The sequence below is a fragment of the Lonchura striata genome, chromosome 15, assembly GCF_050655825.1.
Source record: "Lonchura striata isolate lonStrDom1 chromosome 15, ASM5065582v1, whole genome shotgun sequence".
In the NCBI taxonomy this organism is placed as follows: domain Eukaryota; kingdom Metazoa; phylum Chordata; class Aves; order Passeriformes; family Estrildidae; genus Lonchura; species Lonchura striata.
This window is the reverse complement of record NC_140717.1, coordinates 13730404-13751210: the sequence shown is the minus strand read 5'-3', so window position 1 is coordinate 13751210 and position 20807 is coordinate 13730404. Positions and strand designations below refer to the sequence as shown.

Sequence of the window (20807 nt, the reverse complement as noted above, 5' to 3'; positions counted from 1 at the left end):
GATACAAGTTGCTGTAGAAAGATCAGTGAAGTGCTGTTGAACAGCTTCCTTCTTTACATCATCCTTGGCATCAATTTGAATAATAATGTAGGCCCTTAAGAAGCGTTCCTTTCAGAAGCAATGTTTTTTAAACAGAGATCGCTGTTGTGTACTCAGAGCATCTGTGATTGTACAATTAGCAACAACAGCAAGGTGTGCATTAGGGAGAAGTTAATGAAGGAGTCCAGCAGTACCACACCAGAGCTCGCAGGTCTGTGACAAATTTCCTGCAGAGCATCACCTCCCATGTAACTCATTTAGCCTTTATGCTCATGTAATTCCATGGATTTCTGTCGGAGCTGAGCCTCCACTGCTCAAAAGCAGCCCAATTCAATGGATATTGCTGGAATTAGTTAAAGCAGCTGAGAAACTTTATAACCACTGGGGAAACAAACCTAAAATCTGCTGATTATGGATTTATGCTTCGTGTAAAACAGGGGACTTCATCACACATACCCATGTTCAAGGTCTGTCATGGCAACTGGTGCAAGGATAGGATGGATGTTTGTCACTGCCCTGTACAAAAATAGGTATTATCTCTATGTAAAGTGTTTTGAGGTTTGTAAAAACCCTGGATTTTAGGACTGGATTTTTCTTTGTGGTAAAATGTAACTGAGCTCTTGATGCTGCTAGACTGCGTTGGATTATCACAGAATCACGAGAACCAATTTGGTTGGAAAAGATCTGTGGGATCCAACCCTTGACGGGTCACCACCTTGTCAACTAAACCATAGCACCAAGTGCCACATCCAGTCTTTCTCTAAAGGATTACACCGCCTCCCTGGGCAGCTCCTGCTGACCCTTTAGGGTGGAGGCGAGCTGAAATCGGCAAAACTTTTTAGTTCTGGGGTAACTTACGGCCTGAGCTGGGTGGGAGTGGGGAAAGAACGTTGTCTTGTGTTCTCTCCAGCGAACGCTCGAGGCAAACCAGCGACGGGAACTCCGGAAGCGCGCGGGGCGGGCGGCCGCCTCCCGGTTCTCCCCCGCGGGGGCTCCTTCCCGCCCGGTGGCTCCTCCGCAGGGCCGCGCGGGGCTCGGAGCCCGCTCCGCTCCCTCACGGCCCCGCCGCTCTTCCCGCCGCCCGCCGTCCCCTCACGGCGCCCGCCCCGCCCCTCCCCGCCGGCCGCGCGCGTGCGCGGAGCGCGGGCCCCGCCGGGCGGGCGGGCGGAGCCGAGCGGAGCCGCCGAGCGCAGCCGTGCCGAGCCCCGCGCAGCCCCGGCATTGTGCGGGCGGGCGCCCCGACACACGGACCGAGCCGCCGGCCGCGCCGAGCGCCGCGTTCCCCGCCGAGCCCGCCGCCCCCCAGCAGCATGTCGGGCCGGTCGGTGCGGGCCGAGACCCGGAGCCGGGCGAAGGATGATATCAAGCGGGTGATGGCGGCCATCGAGAAAGTGCGCAAATGGTGAGCGGGCCGCGCCGCGCCGGGACCCCGCGCCCGCGTCCCCCGCGCCCCGCGCCGGCCCCGCGCGGCTCCGGGGCTCGCCGGCGGCCGCGGGGGGCGGGGAGCCGGCGGCACCCAGCAGCCATTTCGCTCCGGCGAGTCACATGAAGGCGGCGGCGGCGTGTGAGGGCGAGAGGCGGCTCCATTGTGCGGCCGAGCCCCCTCCCCGCCGCCCCCGCCGCTCCCCGCGGACCCCGGCCCGCCGCCCCTCGCCGCGGGGCCCGGGCCGGGCGCCTCGGGCATGGGCGGGCGGCGGGGTCGGGCCGGGCGCCTCCCGCCGCCGGCCCCTACAAAGGGCCCGAGGAGCGGGCCCGGGGTGGCTCCGCCGCCCGCTCTTCTGGGTGGAAATTGTGCTCGGAGAAGTGTTCTGGAAAAAAAGAAAACACGTTAAGAATACCCCTCTGAAGCTCCCGAGAGTTTATTTTTTGTCGTTGCCTGTTTGTGGATTGATTTCACCTCCCGAGTTCCCGGGGTTTGTGCGTAAAAGCGCAGCAAACCCGAGCGCGATCGTCTCCCACTGACTCTACGGGAGAGAGCGCGAACTGCCCCTGGAACCTCTCTTAAATCATCAAATTATAGGTTATACCCCGTGTGAAGTAAGTCCCTTTTGTTAGGCCTTCAGCGCGTTTTGGCATTTCCCCGCTTTTGTCTTTTTTCCCCCTGCTTTTGTTAGAAAAACCCACACGAGGTGTTTAAACAATACAGTGCAGCGGTCGCGCCGTGCTCTGCATGGTCGGTCCGGGGATTTGGGATGGCATAAAGAGCAGTGCCGCTGTGACTCAAGAGTGAATCTTTCTTCCAGCAAGTTGCCTGACTGTTCAGCAGTCTCTGTGCATGTATCTTAAAATACTTCCTTTAAACGTTTGGAATCCACGAGGAAATTTCCTTGCATTATTGTTACTGTGCATCATTCAGCTGGTTTGCAGGTTTGAAATCAAGGGGACACTTCTATTGTCCTCCTCACCTAACGCTTTGTTTTCGTTAAAAAAAGAGCCAAAGATAGAGTTGAACGTGTTCGTATTAGAGTGAAATGGTTTGTTAAGTTTTAAATGGCTTTGAGCACACGAATGGGCCCGTTGGCGTGAGCCGGACAAAGAATCGGGACCGGGACGTGTGTCCAGGAGCACCGGGCACGGGACGGGGATTTCAGAGAATCCAGCCTTTGTGTAGGGAGCCGGAGCAGCTCGGGTGGTTTCAGGAACTCTCTTCTACTCGGGTTTGTTTTTAAGTGCAGTTTGCTGACTGCTGGGCCGGCTTTGGAAGGTCAGAACAATGTGCAGCGGTGTGACAGGACTTTTGTTCCAGCTGGAGCGTGGTTGGATGTGTGGGACTGTTCTGTCTGTAGGTATTTCATTCATGAGCTCTGCACGCTCCCTTTGAATCCTGGTTTGTGGAATTCAGAGAGGAGTAGAGACAGAAGCTTGGCCATTCAACAAAATACCTAATTTATTTATTTTTTTCTTGGCAAGGACTCTCTGCCATCATGCCAGTTGCTATGGCTCTTTCTGTAAAACAGAAATCTTGTGGTATAAATAGATTTCTCTACATTTTAACCTTCACGATAGACAATTGCTGTAGAGGGTTCCTGTAAGTCATTCAGTGTTTCTGTTGATTATTGTCAGAAGTATCAATATGACTTTTTGTGCGTGCACCTCACAAGTATTTACATAAAGCAAATTTCTTATTTTTAAAGGAATCATAATTTGCAGTTGAATCTCATGGTTACCCCCCCTCCACCTGCAGTCAAATACAGCGGGAAATTAGCTAGAGAGATTCTGTGTTTTGTGGTTTCAGTGTTTTGAGAAGACTTGGCTTGTTAAATTGAACTTTCCACACTAGCAATTCCTGCATCTTCAGAAGAGCCACATCGGCAATTTCCAAGTGTGCAGTTTCATTTGCATAATAGGAGCAATTTGTTGCCATCCACAGCTCTTCTGTGGAAATGCAGCCACTGAAAATTAAAATACCTTGCGTCCAGCATTTCCTAGAAGAGAGTTTTGTGAGACTTGTGTGCTCAGAGCAGTGCGTGCCAGGGATGGGCAGGGAGACAGACGGGGCTGGGAACTCATCCGAGTGGAGGATGGCTTTATCCAAGGCATCATCCACCTGTGCTTGGTGCTCCCGAATCCCTGTGCTGCCACAGGGATGTGAACGTGCCTGCTGGAGGGCAGCTTCCATCAGGGCAGACTTTGTTCCTCAGAAAATCAGTGTTCCTGGACAGCCAGCACTTGGATGCAGCTCCTCTGTCTTCCTGTCTGCTCACAGAGCACGTGGCACTTCTGGTTATTGCTGGAACTTAGTAGTAAACAGTGAAGTTGTTATGTTTTTATCGTGAGATTACTGTAACCTTATCTCCTTTGTTTAAACCACGCTCATGAATGAGCATCTGTTTTGGAAAACACGCAGCACGTGGCTTACAGAATACATGGTTGCCTTGTGTTTGTGTGGCAGAAATGTTAAATTTCCACAGTAAGTGAACAATTCTACCTTTCTTTACCAGTACTTAAAATTCTTCTGTCAGTCTATTTTAAAAAATCCTCTGAGATTACTTTGTCTCAATTAATGGTACAGGATTGTTTTTTTGGCTTTAAAAGTTGATGGGTACATGTAGATTCCAAGTGGGCTCTCAAGAAGAGAGGGACAAAAACTATTGTGCCCTCAACCAGTACTAGAAAAATACTGAAGACACTCTTGTTTTTTGTCAAAGTCTGATTTATTAAATGGGGGGAAATACAGACATCTGCTGAGAGACAAGGAATGAGAAGGAGGAAAGTGTAAGTGGTAGGATGTCTTGGGAGGCAGTGAAGTAATTTGTGTGGGTATATAGCACTGCTGGACTTTAGGACAGCTGTGCAAACATGTAAGGATGGAGGTCTGGAATAGCTGGTGGGGATAGGTAAGCCTGACTTTGGAGAATGCACCAGGAATCAGAAATCCCACTGTGTTCCCTTCCCTTTGAATTGCAGTATTTCTCAGGAGTCCTTTGACCTTTTTCTGACCCATCAAAGCCCTGATCTGTGGGGAGTGATAACACCTTAGGAAGAAGAGGTGAACTTGGACAACTGGTGAAAGTACCTGGAGAAAGTTGAGGGGAAAAGTCCCCACAGGCTGTTTTACCTGGTTCCATTGGCTGGGATCCTGAGCTGTGACTATTTAGGATTTCTAGGCAGTGCTGCTGTAGCTCTTCTGTTCACTGTCTCCATTCAGACTTGCTAAAATGCTTTTGTGTGGTATGTAATGCTCCAAGATTGAGTTTCTGCAGGTTTTGCTGCTCATGCCTCCTTCTTCAAATAGTCTTTCACTCTGAAAAGGGAGTCATGACACAGAACTCCTTAACATGTTGTCTTTGGGAAAAGGCTGTTTGCTCCTCCCAGATCACCTCCCTGCTTTAGCCAGTCTGTGTTGGGTTTTCTCCTAAGACTGTAGTTCAGGTAGTGATGGTTGAAGTAAAAATACCCAGTGTATGTGCAGGAACGCACTGAAGTTCTGTAGTGACCCAAACACGCTGTTACCATGCTTGAATTACGATACCTTTCTTTTTCCTGGCTTGTGATTATTTCTTTGTGAGCCAGGATATGCTCTCTGACTTCAGTGGAAGCTGAAGGTAGAGTTTTGGCATGTGTGAGCCGTGGTTCTCTCTGCTGTGAGCAAGGTGCTCGTGGCCACATGGAGCCAAGCAGGGCTTAATTTAAGCCATGTGTACACTCCAGGGGACTCCCTGCGTGTGCTGTACTTAGATAAACCCAGAGGGAAGGTGTCTGTGACCACATGTCCTTGTCCAGCCTCTCTACATGGCATTTTATTGTATTTGCAGCCTGTTCAATAAACACCATGTGTGTCTGGGGCTCCTCCACGTTAGTCACTAGACAAACATCTACTCAGCAGTAGGCGTGCTCGGAAAAGCAAGCCTACGCTTCAAAAAATCAGTTTTTGTGCATCTGACAGCACTTTTTGTGTATAATAATGGCATATTCTTTCCCATCCCCTTTCTCTTTTGCTTGATCCCACAGGGAGGTCATAATTCTGTGATTTTCACCAAACTCTGTTGCAATGCAAGTTGAGTGTGATGTGATAAATTCAGCATTATGACGTCACTTCGTGATCACCAGCAGAAGATGGGGTATGTGGGAGCAAATCCGTGTGTAAATGCAGATCACTGTGATGAATGGTAGTCATGGGAAAAGGCCAGACAAGTGGGAAAGCCTTTCCTTGAGTGATGTATTGGCAGTAAAGGCTTTCTGTGTCTCTGCCATCAAATGTTTCTGGCACTCACTGCTGCTGCAGAAGCTGCCTTGACACTTTCTGTGTAAGTGTAATATACACTGTTGTGTTTGCTCGCCCGTATATTACTTTTACACGTGGAATCTGATGTTCATCTGTGGAGCTTTAGTGTTATTAAACAAAGTATAAATATACTTGAAAGTCTTGGGTTATTTAGAATGGTGAATTGAGTATATAATGATGTAAGTGCTTAGATATTAGTAAGCCTTAGGCATAAGCACTGAAAAAGTGTTGATACTAATGGTTACCCTTTGTACCCTTGGCTGTCCTTTAAATGCTTTGCAGATATAGTTCAGAATTTAAAAATGCTTTTACACAATTTCAGATAAATGCAAGGGCTTGTTTCTGTTGCACTGATTAGTTTCTGAATTTACTATAAGTAAAATATTGAAGATACTTCTCAGTGTGGAAGATTAAAAGAAAAAATATTATTGTTTATATTTTGGTTTTGCCATTTTCTGTTGTTGTTACTCCTGAGTCATGGAGAAACAGGAGAGCTTTGAAAACAGGCAAAATGGGTTTTTTTTTGTAAAACTGTGGAGTTATCAGCTCGACATGGACAAGTAAAGGTGATAATTGCCCCATTTTTAGCCTGATAAAATGTCAGGTTGATGGTGTTCCATTAGCCATGTTTTCCAGTCCAACAGTCAACATAGAGACCAACCTACAGAGAGTAACAGGGGATGGTGCAATAACAGATATTGCTCACTCATCACTTATCAAAGGTGGAATTGAGTGATGGGGGTGGAATTCTGGTCAGGATCTTGAGGCGGGTGGGTGCAGCAGACAGGTGAAGGAAAACAGGTGAAGAAACTATTGAAGGTTTCACAACAGAGCACAAGAGTTCATGAGTTCCTCATTCCTGGTTCCAGCTCTGGGTCAGTGAGGATCTCCTGTGATTTGTGCAGCATGTCCCAAACTTGCTGCCATGGGCAGCATCAGTGAATTGTCATTTCTCACTGAGTGAAAAGGAAAGTCCCTGATCAGCAGGTTGGGATGGTGTCTTTGCACAAAAGATTAAAAAGTGAGTTTTCAGAGTAGAAATGGGTTTGGGGTTTTTGTTTGCTTGTTTGGGTTTTGGGTTTTGTTTTGAAATGGTAAGGCAGTAAGAATTTCAGATAGTACTCGAAGCTTAACTTTGCAATAAATGTCATAAATCTTGAAATTATTTTACCCTGTTGATCTTAAATGTCTGAAAGTCATTGCATTTCTTTGTTAACAAATTTGTGTTTGTGCTGCCAATGCTTTTATTAAGTTTTAGAGGAGGTTGTCTTCTTTTTTTCTTATTAATACTTTCATGGTCTTAAACTGTCAATACTGTAAATACTTACACAAGTAAAATATTTGCATAATAGCACTGTGATGTTGGGTTTTCTGCCATAAGTGTTTGCAGGACTGGGATGTTGGTGTACTTCCATCACAAAATATTCTTATTCCCGTTGTTGTCTGAATTACTGTGTATTGAAATCAGTTAAAAAAATCCCTAGAGCTGAGGGTTATCAAAACTTCAAGTGGTAAGAAGCTCAGAAGAGTTAAAATGTCAGGGCTAACTTTAATACTAGAAGGAAAAAGTTACTAATATAGGTTTCCTCCTGTGTTCTACAGTCTGTCCAGTGAAGATGCTGTGTGAGGCTGCTTTGAGATGCTAACAGGTATCTTGAACTTTTGGTTTTCCAGTGCAGCATCTCTAAGTAATATTTTGCTGTAGGAAAAGACTAAAATCTTGATTTTTTTAAAAAAAGCATTTATTCACCTCTCCCCACACCCAAAAAAAAAACCCCAGCTGGTTTTATTTTCATTATTTCAGAGGTTTACTTAAGTAGAAATAAATCTAATTTGTCTTGTATCCTTAAAAAACCCCAAATTATATCATGATCATCTCTTCACAATTAAGTATGCTCTCATTATTGACATGCCCTCATCTCCACTGTCATTTTTATCGCATGTAGAGCTCCAAATTAGAGTGAAATTGGATTTTGACATATTTAGCCACCTAGTGTACCCAAATGACTGTGTCTAAACACATTGAGGGAACACTGCTCCATGAAGAGCAGTGGGAAAGAAATTAATTTGAAATAGTTTTGGACTTCAATTAAAATATCATGGACAGGGCCAAAATGTATCAAATACATTTATATACAGTTTAGTTTTGCTTTTGTTCTTAATTAAACAGGAAAATGCCTCTTCTAAAGGGAAAATATAAGATTGGCTTTAGTAGCTAAAACAAATAGGAGGATGTTTGTGACATTTGCACAGTGTGGCTGCTTTTGATTCTGGAGGCCCTTTCTAAAAATGGAGCTATCACATATATATAAATATATATATTTGGAGTCACATCCAGCTTCTCCCATCCTGCAAAGAACATTTTTTATTTTTTTAATCTATAACTGGATCCCAAATCTATTATTTAAATGTATTTATGGGAAAAAAATAGCCTGAGATCTCATGCCAAATTAATTTCAAATGTTCCTGAATATTTAATGGAATTGGTCTTTGTTGTTAACTTTTAATCGATCCATTTGCAGAGCTGCATTGCAAACCCAGGAACCAGCAGTGGTAATCTGTGACCTGAAAACTGATCCCAGAAACGTGATGAAATTTCTCTGGCATTGTGGACCTTCTTTAAATCCCTGATGTGCAGAGCTCAAGGAGTGCATCCCTCAGCCTCAGCATCCCTCTCCACCCCAGCCCTGGGAGCCCCGAGGCAGAGCCACCCTGCAGCCACGTGTCCTGCACCTTTTGTCATTGTCACCACTCACTGGCAGGGTCTGCACACAGCAGCCCAGGCTGTTCCCCTCTCTGCTAGGCTCAGCCTTGCCTTTCCCCAGAGCTGGGCTCTCCAGAGTCTGCATTCTGCACCACAGCACTGATTGCTCCCCGTGAGGCTGCTGGTCCTACAGCTGGAAGTGCAGAGCTGTCTGTCAGGGGTGTGGAAGTGAGCATTAAATTGCCAGCAGCAAATTTCTGCCCCACAAATGTACCTCAGATGGTCAAAATGCATCTAGATTTCTAATCCCATTAAACAGCTTCACGACAATCAAAACACACTGGTCTGTCTAAACCCTCTTCTGCTCTCTAGAAACTTAAGTGAAAATTGTAGGCATTAAATCTGCATTTTCAATTGCTGTTCTTCTTAACTTTATCTTTAATCCAGATCTTATTACTGCTACTGCAGTTACTCACCCAGTCAAGTAACAGCCCTGAGAAATCTGGAGGTTAGCAGCGCTCTAGCGAGTTGTGAAATGCAAAGAACAATTTGCACAACGCAGTGCTAAAGACAATGTAATAGAGATCATCCTACTTAATAGCCTGTTTAAATTCTTGACAACTTACAATAGTAGATCACTCTCTTCTGAATCTGAGGTTTAACTTCTCCTGCATTGTAATTTTGTAGGGAGAAGAAGTGGGTGACAGTTGGCGACACATCCCTAAGGATTTACAAATGGGTACCAGTAACAGAGCCTAAAGTGGATGATGTAAGTATCCTGCAGTATCTTGCTTTTTCCAGATGTAGATGCTCCTGTTTAGACAAAGTAGAAAGAAATACTCTTTGATTTTCATTGAGCCTTTAAGCTAAGACTGGTGTGGGTTTGGAAGCTCCAGGGGGATGTTGATCTCTACAGGAAGTGATGTTGATGGGTGAGTGTGTGACAGTCTCCCTGGAGTCAGCTGGGATCAGTTCTCAGATAACTGTTAAACATGCAGCTGAAACTGAGTTTGAAATCTTTCTCTAACTAACTGGGAGGCAGGAAGGGAAAGTTATGACATGGATTATTTTTCCCCGCTTTCTGCCAGGTGATTTAAAGAAAGCAGCTGGTTTGGAACAGGCAGGGCAGAGAAGATATTCTATGTGTGCATCACTGCTGTTTTGCTCAAAACTGGGTGGAAAAAAATTGACATCAGTGTAGGAATATCCTGTGGAGCTGGGATCACTTGTATTAAGATGTCCAGCCAAATAATACAGCAGCACACGCTTCTCTTGTCACGTGTGTTGTCTCTTGATAAATGTTCTGTCTGTGCATCCTGTTTATGTTGTGTGCACTGTTGGTGTGACGTAAAAAGAAGTGTGAAAATCAAAGCTGATAGGACTTAAAAATTGTTTTTTAAAATGATCGTTATAAATTGTAATATTGTGATAGAGAGAACACTAAACCACGATACCAGAGTAAATTTATGACACAATAAAAAACATATCCTACGTTTGGCACTCTTTCCTTGGGCTGTCTCATCTTACCTGAAAGATGAGTGCAGACCTATTTGGAAAAAAACTTCTGTATTAATAGATGTGTAAAATGGTGTTTTTTTCAGTCAAGACAGTGTCATGACCACGTCTTACTCAGACTTCAAATTTAAGACCCTTTTTTTTAATTAGGATTGCTTTAACTGAGTTTGTTTCTTTCTGTGCTTTGGTTGTCCCACAGATTTCAGGGACTGTCAGAGTTGTGGTAAACCTCAGGGTTTTTCCAGTGCTTGGGCAGCATCTCTGTGAAATTCCCCCTTGGGAATTGGGAAACCTGTCCATTCTTTCTACTTGTCAAATGTTTGTTCTTGATTTTATTATTTATAGTACATAGTGGGGGAAAATTGTGCAGTCTGAGAAGGGAGTGTGGGGTTTAGGATACTTAGGCTCAGGGCTTCTGGCAGTTGTTTCCCTGCTGTTCAGCTGTGCCTGCAGGATGGGTGCTGTGGGACTTGGGAACAGAATTTCTAAGTGAGCTTCTGGAGGAATTTTCAAGGTCACTGCTACCCAAAGTCAGGTTGTCTATTACGAAGAATGGGTTTCTATAATGGTTTCTATGTGCAGAGTTTAATTGTGTTTTCTAAGCCATCATCTCTCGGTTGAGGCTCCAGATTTGCTGAAATTGGGACACTTGTTTAAGACCAGTTATGCTGGTGTCCTACAGTCATGTTCTTTTTATTTCAAGTAGAGGCTGTTGAGCAGCTGCAGTTTCAGTTCAAGCTGTTTCAGGCTTGATGTTGGCAAGGTTTCTGTCCTGCAGCTCTGGAAGTTCTCACAAATCACACAAGCACGTAGATTTTAACAGTAAGTACCAGATAGGGATAATTTTGTCTATTAAATTTTGTTGCGGATATCTTTTTATATCAAATTTCATCCACTCTGAAGGACCAGACAGTATATTTGCTTTTCACTAAAATAGGAGAGTGGTGCCTTCCCCTATTTTAAATTGAAGTTGTCTTTGATTTTGGTGAACAGAAATTAAATTACTCCCCCCACCATCACGTTTTGCTCCTTAGACACTTTGGCATTTCTCTGCACTACAATTAGCTTGGCTCTTCCTCCTGGTTGTGGAAGGCTGTTCTGGAACCTCATCACTCTGATGGTTAAACCTCTTTAAAAAACACCTGTCAGCTTAAATTGCTCACAGTCGCTTCCAGTGTTTCTTTTGTGGCAAAAGTGTTCTTTTTAACTTTAAAAACCAACAAAACCAGACCTGAGAGAGATCATGACCCCTCTGACCCCCTTTCATTTTGCAAAGGTAAAGAAGTCCATGTGCTCTCACCTGTTTCATGTAACAGTGAGTAAAATCTGGCTTCTCTAAGTAAAAATGCAGTTTAGAAATAAAATTAATGATCTGTTTAAAATACAGAGAAAAGACCCTCCAGATATCACTTGTTGAATTTCTTCTGAAGTCTTAGACAGTATTTGATTTTGGTTCAGTTGCTTCCCTCACTGGAGGACGGTCTCTGTCCAAAAGGGTGGGCTGAGAGCATTCTTCCTGGAGTCAGGCTTTGAATTGTCTCCTCAGTAGCAGGATCTCCAAAAGCAGTGCAGCTGGCTCTTTTTCCTGTGAGACTGATTACATCACCTCCTAATTGCAAATGCTGCATCCCTTAGCAGGCACAGATTCCCCACGTGATGGATGCCACGGTCCCTTCCTTTGTTTTCATCCTTGTGGGCTGGGAGCAGGTTGGGACCCACAGCTCACTCAGGGCTGTTGTGCTTGTGCTCTTTGATTTAGGTCAAATCTGATTTTTCTTAATCCATCTTTCAGTTTTAATGAAGAAACAGCATTAGTTGTAGAGGAGGAGGAGGTTTCACTTGAGACTGTGAGCTGTTCTTACAGAAGTGCTGAGTGGGGAGGAGGGTTTACACAGCAATGTGGATTTCTCTGCATGGCTGAGGAATACCTCATACCTCATTTGTATGTGGTAAATTTTGTTTTTCAGAAAAATAAGAATAAGAAAAAGGGCAAAGATGAAAAATGTGGCTCTGAAGTGACCACTCCAGAGAACAGCTCCTCCCCAGGGATGATGGACATGCATGGTGAGTGGGAGAAGGTCAGACCCAATTCCCCTCTTACACTGCTGTGAAAGTGTAAACCAACAACCTCAGATTCTCCACTGCTCTGATGTATGGACTTGAATCAAAATGGAAAACATCGTCAGATACTCACTTGGTACCTTGGACTTTTCTTCTGTAGATGTACTAACAGTTGTTTAAATGCCATTTATATATGGGCTATGAGTGTAAGGGAAAAAATTGTTAGTGGAGTTAAATATGAAAATAAAATTAGAAATATCTACCATTCAAAGCACTGCACTCAGGTGCAGTAATACCTCAACAGAGTTTGCTGCTTGAAGAACCAAAAATCTCCCAAAGGCTCGGTGGGACCTACTATAATTTAGGCAGGTTTTGTACTTATTAACTCTCTTACTGATTAAGGTCAAGGGAATTCTGCAAGAGCCAGGAAAGCAAGCTCTGGTTCTGTGGTGCCATCCTTCTGCTTCAGCTTGATGAAATGAACTGCTCAAGAAAACTTTTTTGTTTGCCAGTCAGGCACTATGAGGTCAATTTTATTTCACTTTAATTTTTTTCTAAATGTGACTTTTTAGTGTTAGGCTGGTGTTTATTACAGAGCAGCTTGCACAGCTCAGTTCTGCTTCAGGTTTTTACCTTCTGGGTGTTTGGATAACAATTATGGCTGAGAACACAGCACTGTTTGAGCTGATAAGAGAGGATCGCTTTTTAGTGGGTTGTAAATTTTTAATTTCAGTTTTATTTGCATTTGTGCTGCCTCATGATTGCTTTTTGCAGTGCTGACAGCAAGTGTGGTCTTGCAGTTAAAGGAATGAACAGGGGTTTTGCGGATCTGGATTAATTTTTCATCTATTTCAAAGCTTTTAACTTTTGCCTCAGTCAGATAATTTAATTTTTTTAAGTCTTGATTCTCCCATCCATGAGTTGAATGTACTACTTGCTTTTTTATCACTTACCACCTCTGTTTTTAACTGTACAATTTCACACTGTAGAATTTTGTGATCAACTTAATCTGAATTGATTTCAGTCTGCTCTGGAGAGAGCAGAGTGAAATCAGACCAGAGTCTGCTCTGGTCCCAGCAGCAGCTCTGTGTTCCTAAAGTCCTTTGGATTTAATGGTTGTACAGATGCAGAGGGAGATGGATTGACTTGGATTCTAGTAATTTAATTAATAATATTTTGCAGGGTTAGTTTTCTTTAGGGAGCCGGAACTTCCCTCTGGGTTATCCAGGTATGTTAGTCTGGCTTAAAGGAAGTTGCACCCCAGTCACAGGGAGAGGGCACAGGCAGAATATTTTCTGTTAACTACAGATCTGTGCATCAGAAGATTACTGTGATCCAAGTCTTTGAGGACTAGAGAATATTCTGGACAATTATCAGTTAGAAACTGTTGATATTGGGACTAGATGTTACATTTCATCTTGAAGGGGATTGGGGTTGGGTTTTTTTTCTGTCCTTCAAGATTCAATTCAAAAAATATCTTCTTATCTGAACATTGGAGTGATGGGTATTTGGAAACCTGCAGAATGAACTTACTTAGCCCTGTGGTATATGAGACTGCAACTTCGATTGATCTTGTTTACTCATATTACAAAATTCTGGGTTCTTTTGCATCAGATCTGAGTAAAACACTCTTTGAATTAGATTTTTAGTAACTGCTTGAAAATTCCTTTGGCTGGTGTGGAAAAAAAGTTGGATGTGAGTCTAAATGATTGGACTTCATCCCTAATGAGCTAAATTATATCGTGTTATCAGGGAAGAATTTAGAATAATTAAGGTATGCTTTGTATCTTGTCAAATCAAACTTCGTTGGCTTTCACTCTTCTGTTCACAGATGACAATAGCAACCAGAGTTCAATAGCTGATGCTTCTCCAATAAAACAGGAAAACAGCAGTAATTCCAGTCCAGCACCAGAGCAGAACTTGGCAACACAAGCAGACGGCACTGAAGTCAAGTCTGACGAAACTCAGGCAGAGGCAAAGGAGCAGCCTGGTTCAGAAGGTGAGCTGGGAGGGCCATTTGAAAGCCAAACAAAAAAAGTTATTCTTTAGTGTGCTATTTATTTGCTTATCCACTTTAAGAACTGGAACATAATAATTTGAAAGAGATGTTTCTGAATTCTCGGCATTTATGTGAAAATGGGCCACAGTTTCTCTGACCTGCTGGTGATCTTTCATATGACTGGAAAGGTCACACTGACATTCAGGGCTCTTTTCAGAGAGAAACAAACAAAATACTGGTTTATTGTTCTCAAATCTCAGTCTTGAAAGAAGAAATAATTTAAAATCATCTTTGAAATGGCTGCTACCATGTAATCACACAATATTAGTTTGTGTAGATCTCTGGAAGTTGGTGCCTTAGTGTCACAGTGAAATAGAAGTGAGATATTTTGAAATTACTTTTTTAATTGTGTAAACCATAGTGCAAGCTTTCTTTTCTCTTAACCCTGCTTGCTACTTACTCAAAAGTTAGCTCTGAGTTCTGTCCTAATTTTCTGAAAGCATTACAAGATTCTATTGCAGTTGTGGACAGATTAAAAATACATGTGGGTTAAGGGATTGTTCTGACCCTCACTCTTTAAATGGTATTTTAGGTAATTGAAACATGCTCTGTATTTATATTCTTGGGAAGATAACTTTCTTTGTCCTCTTATAACAGATAAAAGATGTCCTTAACACCATTCTAATGATTTGGTTGTGGAATTCTTCCCATACCAAAGCAATTAAATTATGCCCTCCTAATTTAGTTCTTCACTCAGTACATCCACTGACCAATTTAAATTTAGAACTTTTATCTTGGTAATGCCAGAGTGGTTAAATATGTTAAGTGTTGTCATTATTAACTGGGGTTAAAATTTGACAACAGATCCATCACCAAATTGGAATAAATCAGAGCAAATAATACCTCTACTTGCATATTTGGCCACAGTAAACAGTAAGGATTTACTCCTTGGTCTAATATTGTCTGAACCTGCTTACATGAACCTGTTACATAGCATGCATGTTCCCCTGGTTAAATTTAAGTTCAGGGAAAATCATACCAAGTCCTCTGGCTGAGTTCCACAGCCAGGTATTGTAGAATGAAAGGGAGACATAATGGCAAAAAATATCTGTTATTAATGCAGGGGTTTTCAGTTGGTTAAATGCTGTGTTAAACAATTTATTAAACATTTATCTATCTTGCTTTGATCAGTCAGAGCCCTGCAATTGGGACATTTTTCAACTGGGCAGGGTTAATGACCTTGCCTGTCTATCTCATGTTACTCCACTGAAATGAGGGAGATTCCTGTAAGCCACTTTGTGTGGCCAGAAATGCTTAATGAGGAATTCTTAAATAAAACAGGTGCATTCAAAGCGTTCTGCTGTGCGAACAAGTCCTGCAGGCATTGGAATAGCTTGAGGCTGTGGTTTAAGGTGTGGATCTCCTTGCCCAAAGGTCAGCAGCAGGCTGAGTGTTTCATCAGGAGCAGCTGGAAGAGAGCAGCAGAGATGAGCTGGGGATGGCTTTGTCACAGGGAGATGGGAACATAGCTAAATGCTCCTCAGCTCAGTGGGAGCTGAGAGACACAGCAAAAATCAAAACTCACATTTCTTTGGACCCTTGGGACTTGTTACTTTTTCAGCATGAAGATGCTTTTCTGGTGAGACATGGTCAGGAAGAGGATTCTGCCTGAGTTCACTGAATGTGGTCTTTGAGATGCTCATGATGAGCATTACTTTGTCTTGAATTCAGAAATGCTTGTGATGCTTTTTATACAGTACACCACAGAAATATCCATTACTTATTGGTTATGGCATCTTCATTAACCAAAACTGTCCAACAATTTTGTTTGATCTTGCATTTCTCTTCATATGGAATAAATTAATATAATCTTTGGGTCAGGGATCTAGGAATACATTTTACATGCCCCTGTCCCCTGTTTAAATAAATGGGTTCTTTAACGTTGATCTTCTCTAAGTCTTGTTTTGAGAGAGAGAAGGATTTTAAAAAAACTAACCAACCAACCAAAAAACCCAAAACCAAACCAAAACCCAGTGAAAGCTGGAAGCAAGTAACAGCTATAAATAGGCTAGAGGACTTCTTCACACCTGTCCACCAGAATTAAAAATTTAGTGGTTAAGCTAGTTAGCTGAATTTCTAAATTCTATCTCAAATATCTTAGCAAGGAAAAAAAAAAAAAAGGGATTTTAAATATATGGCTGAATTTTGATTCAGGTAACTTTATTCTCTCTGCTTAGCCACAGGTTTTTAGATCCATTAGTTGTAACACTTCAGCCTTTTGCTTCTGGTTTGAAGGAATTCCCTTGCAGTCTGGATGGTTTGCTGAGGGCTCAGACATCCTCTTTGAGGTTGTGCAGGAGCTTGGCTCCCTCTAGGGTCTGATCCCAGGGTCTGTGCTCCAGCAGCAGGAAGGAAAAGCTCAGGCAGCAGCTGGGTTGTGATCCTGGCGTTTGAGCTTAATTCATCATTTTCATACACTTGTTTTGTGTGTTTTCATAATGGTTACAACGTGGGTGAAATGGATGTGCTGGGGATGTCGCCAGTGGGAAGACATCCTGGAAAGCTCCTGCTGAAAGCTTTCATTTGTTTGTTTAAAATTATTTCTTGCCATTTCAGATACCTCTGATGAACAGAATTCACAGTCTTCAATGGAGAATTCCATGAATAGTTCAGAGAAAGCAGAAATTCAGTCCTCTGGAGAAAATGATTTAATTACAGAGGCATCTAAAAACTCTCAGGTAACTTTTAAATGCGAATGCCTGATTGCATGGATTTTGGAAGAGTTTATTTTTACTTAAAAGCAAATATAAGGAGGACAGTTGTGTATTTCCAATAATTTCCAAAGTGAGGACAGTAAAGCAGCTGTAGAGTATTAAATGTGCCTGTTCCTGGTTTTGTGGTCCAGGTGGCTGGCTGCTTGAATCTCACAGAGCTGGAACAGTAAAACCAGATTGGTCTGATGGATTTCTTGATTTCTTAAAACCAGACCATGTTTTTAAGTGAATATTAACATTTCACATTAATAAATTGCTTGGAACAAACCTACTGGACCCTTTGAGGACCATTCAGAAGTAGAACACCTTCTGTAAAGGTAAATGTTTATGGCAGTTAGGAGAGTTAATTTGTGGATGCTTGGGTGTTTGTTTACTCCCTGAAACACTGCAAAATTCTGGGTGGGTGGGAGGATGGGAGGAAGAAATTATCCTTGCAGTTGTGCCCTTCTCAGGGCAGGACAAGGGCAGATCCTCAGGCAGAGCCCTGTTCCTCCTGGTTTTCCTGTGGGTCCTCAGTTTCAGTGCACCCTCCATCGAGGCTGTCCCTTGGAATATTCACTGTGGGTTTTAGCCTGGAACTAGAATTTTGCTCCTTGTAGATGACAAGTGCAAAGATGCTGAGGTAAGATGTAAATAGAGGAGGGATTTAAGGCAGCACTGAGACACGTCCTGGCATCCAGGGATGCTTTTTCTGGGACACATCACATGGTGGGGAATTGGTTGGTGCTGTTTGTTTGATGTTTGCGGTGCCTCAGCTTCAGTGCAATTGATAACGTGGCTGTTTTTCTTTTCCCCCTCATTAAGGACTCTGAAGGAGTGCCACCTTCTAAAAAGATGAAAGTAGAGGCTTCCCAACAAAATGTTGAAGAGATTTAGACTATAGATTTTTCTGGTCAGTTTTTATGTAAGGTACATCAGTGGGCTTAATTATAGAACAACCTTACTTAAGCATCTTCTCTTGGATGAGGACAGAACTCCTAACTTTTCAAGTTACCAAGCAAAAATCCAAGAAAGCCTAACAAAGGTTTAACTTCTCAGACACTGAAAACTTTTTCCTGTGAAACAAACATTGAGAACTGTTAAGTTACTGTCTCTGAATTGGTTGGAGTAAACAACTCAGGAGGGGTCTACGCACTGTTTCTAAAGTCAAAATTACAATTATGTTGCTGCTGTATTTTTTTTTTTTTCATTTCTCTATTTAACATTGTAAGATATTTAAGGATGGTACAGGTCAGGTATTAGCTTTCATGTGAAGTTCATTGTTCTGGCGTGATGTCTGCTTTTGTTTTGTGCCTTGTGTTCTGAAAACAGTGCTAACTTTTAAAAGTTGTTTTGCAACTGTCTCCTTTGCAAAGTGGCCTATGTTTGCAGAATGCCATATAGTAAGGCTTTTTTTTTTCTGTTTTTTTGTTTGGGGTTTTTGTTTTGTTTTTAAGTTTTAAATCCCTGGTGCTCAAATTTTTAAACAACTACAAATCAGGAAGCCATTTTCACTCTTGGAGTCCAAGGAGAAAAAGGAGCTTGATGTTTTATTTTAGCAGCTATAGTGGAGATCTTTTATTGAATGCATGGCATTCGCAACTGTAAATTTGGTCTTCTAAATACTTAACTTCATCAGAAGTTAACATGATCTGTTTACCATTTATAGTCCAGATCTGAATAGATATTATAACACAGGCACTTAAAATACTTGCGTATTAGGTCCAGATCTCTGTACTGGGTACAACTTGCTTTACAGGAAAGTTCCACTATGTACATAAATAGGATCAAAGGGATTGATGCACAGTGAGTTTATTTTCAATTGGTCTTTTTTGATATCATGTTTTCACTGAACTGGATTTCATTGTACTGTTTCATTATGAGATGTTTACTTCTATGTTCCAGGAAGATACTGTATTGGGGGGGAGGGGGTTTCCTTATTCTCTTTCAGCAAGTCTTGTAAATAAGCCTTGTTGTTTCCATAGTCCAGTTCCTAACTCCAGTTAGGAATGTTCCTTCTCTTCCAATTAACATTGAAGTGTGCTTATGCTAAACTAATGGAAAGGCACAAGGTAGGTGCAGCTCCCCTCAAATTCCTGGCTAGCAGAAGTGTGGAACCATCTGCATCAGGTCACGAGGGTCTGGTCTTCCAAGTGGTATTTGTACTTCCAGGGAATAAATAAACCCTGATCTCCCACTTCCATGCACACACATCCATCCACGTGTCCATCCGTGCTGCTGGATCGGGCCCTTGCTGTGTCTTCTCCTGGTGTGGGAGATGGAACTGGCAATTTAAAATGCGATCTCACAGCTCTGGAAATGGTTGTGTGTAGTTTGTAAGCTGAAAAACTGTAAATACTTTTTTAGATGAGAAAAAAAAAAAAAAGGAGTTGCTTCCAGTTGATAACGTTTTTTTCATAAAATAGGTTTGTGAAGCTCATACAGGTCTGAATTCTCCAATAGTGAAAATGGCTTGCACTTAGACTACTGCATTAAGTTTGCAATTACCACTTTATTAGGAAAAATAATGAGGAACTGGGGGGAGGGAAAAGGGGAGGGAGCAGTGGGGAGCCAATACTGACCTTCAGTAAGATGTTTGTAGGATTGAACCCCAAATAACCTATGACACTCAGCTTTTCCTTTATGTTGAAATAAAACATTTTGGATTTTAACTGAATAAAATTTGATTGCAAATCATTCATGAAAACAGCGTGCTCCCTTACAAGATTTTGGGATTTCTGGTCTAATCATGAAGTCCATTAACATTCTGAAAATAAGGAAATGAGGAGCCAAAAAACTCAATTTGCACAATATATGCAATGAAACGGTAGAATTCTCTCTTGAATTGTGTGTATGCCTAAAATGTGGATAACTGGTCCATGATGATTGATTTGTATGTATATTGCATTCAGATTTAAGTGATATTTTGTGAGAAGTTCTATTGATATATTAAATGGGCAAATCTAGAAAGATTCAAACTTTTAAATATTTTTGATTTACTAACTTTTCATTATTCTTAATGCTAAAACAAAACAAATTGATGCCACCTTTGACAAGTAGTTGTGTTTACTAATCCCTCTCTTCAGGTGCATCGCAGGAAGTTTTTAATTTTCATTTTGTAGATGTTTCCAAGGGAGTAAATAGACTTTTCATTTAGGAACTAATTCCTGTACTTTAGGAAGAAATAAAATATATAAATAGCACTAAAAATACCTCAAATTTTTCATTAGATAGAAGCATTTATTGGCATTATTGACATCAACAGGTTTAATTATAAACTTCCTTTTCTCTCCTGTGGCTTCTGCTCAGAACTGTTCATTGTTCTGTGGCTAATGAGACAAGGCATCATAACCATCTTCCTAGAGGCTTTATTTCTGAGGTAGAAATCCTTCATTTACAGCTTCTACAGAATGCATTCAGATCTTTTATTTTAACCAGAGATTCTAGTGACAACAGACAACTGAACAAGCAGATAGATTTGGGTTCCTTAGACCTGTTATTGTCAGTCTCTGAGGGAAGAGACTTTGACATTATCTGGTATGAAGAAATCCAAAATAGTGTATAAGACTGTTATTAGTCTTTTTTTGAAGTGCCTGATAACATTTATGGGCCAACGGATGTGATTGAACACATTTTAATGCCAGAAAGTACAGATGGGACCAAACCAGAACATGGAATTCAAATCCACTGAGGTTTGAAACCAGATCTAAATCCAGCTTTTTTTTGGCTTGGACCTATCTCTACCCAAAACTTGTTTTATGAACTCACTGTAAAAGGGTTTATTGAAAGCATTGAGAGGTGGAGCAGGAGGAGAGATGTAATTTTTTTCAAGATGACTGAAAGTTCTCATACAGCTGATGTTTTAGAAATAGTGCAAATATCAAGAAGTGCTTCCTTGCTACAATGCTGAATGTTGGAGCTTCAGTTACAAATAAATAAATAAAAAAATAACAAAAAATATGAAAAAAAAAGAAAAAGAAACTAGAAGCAAGCAAGTAATTTAGCTGAGTT

General features: G+C 42.0%; 1 protein-coding gene and 1 long non-coding RNA gene across 4 annotated transcripts; both read left to right on the top strand.

Annotated features, from left to right (window-relative positions):
• Nucleotides 1-1205: 1205 nt before the first annotated feature.
• Nucleotides 1206-20787, top strand: BCL7A (BAF chromatin remodeling complex subunit BCL7A). 3 transcript variants are annotated; one of them, XM_085592769.1, is made up of 7 exons: nt 1206-1441; nt 5491-5600; nt 9156-9237; nt 11951-12047; nt 13876-14043; nt 16660-16781; nt 17622-19768. In XM_085592769.1, the coding sequence occupies exons 2-7, from the start codon at nt 5566-5568 to the stop codon at nt 17691-17693; spliced, it is 576 nt and encodes a 191-aa protein (XP_085448895.1). In that variant the 5' UTR covers nt 1206-1441; nt 5491-5565; the 3' UTR covers nt 17694-19768. The 3 variants fall into 3 exon arrangements, with proteins under 3 accessions (XP_085448895.1, XP_021400275.1, XP_021400276.1); XM_021544600.3 differs by lacking the exon at nt 5491-5600 and having other exon boundaries at nt 17622-20787; XM_021544601.3 differs by lacking the exons at nt 5491-5600; nt 17622-19768 and adding an exon at nt 16949-17127.
• Nucleotides 6650-8424, top strand: LOC146766018 (uncharacterized). The gene is made up of 3 exons (XR_014958609.1): nt 6650-6785; nt 7367-7413; nt 8287-8424. It is a non-coding gene; the product is annotated as an uncharacterized LOC146766018 (long non-coding RNA).
• Nucleotides 20788-20807: the final 20 nt, after the last annotated feature.

Coding starts and splice junctions, on each gene's coding strand:
- BCL7A (XM_021544600.3), top strand. CDS start 1,350: ATGTCGGGCCGGTCGGTGCGGGCCGAGACCCGGAGCCGGGCGAAGGAT. Junction 12,048..13,875: donor AGGGATGATGGACATGCATG/GTGAGTGGGAGA, acceptor TTCTGTTCACAG/ATGACAATAGCAACCAGAGT. Junction 14,044..16,659: donor GGAGCAGCCTGGTTCAGAAG/GTGAGCTGGGAG, acceptor TTGCCATTTCAG/ATACCTCTGATGAACAGAAT.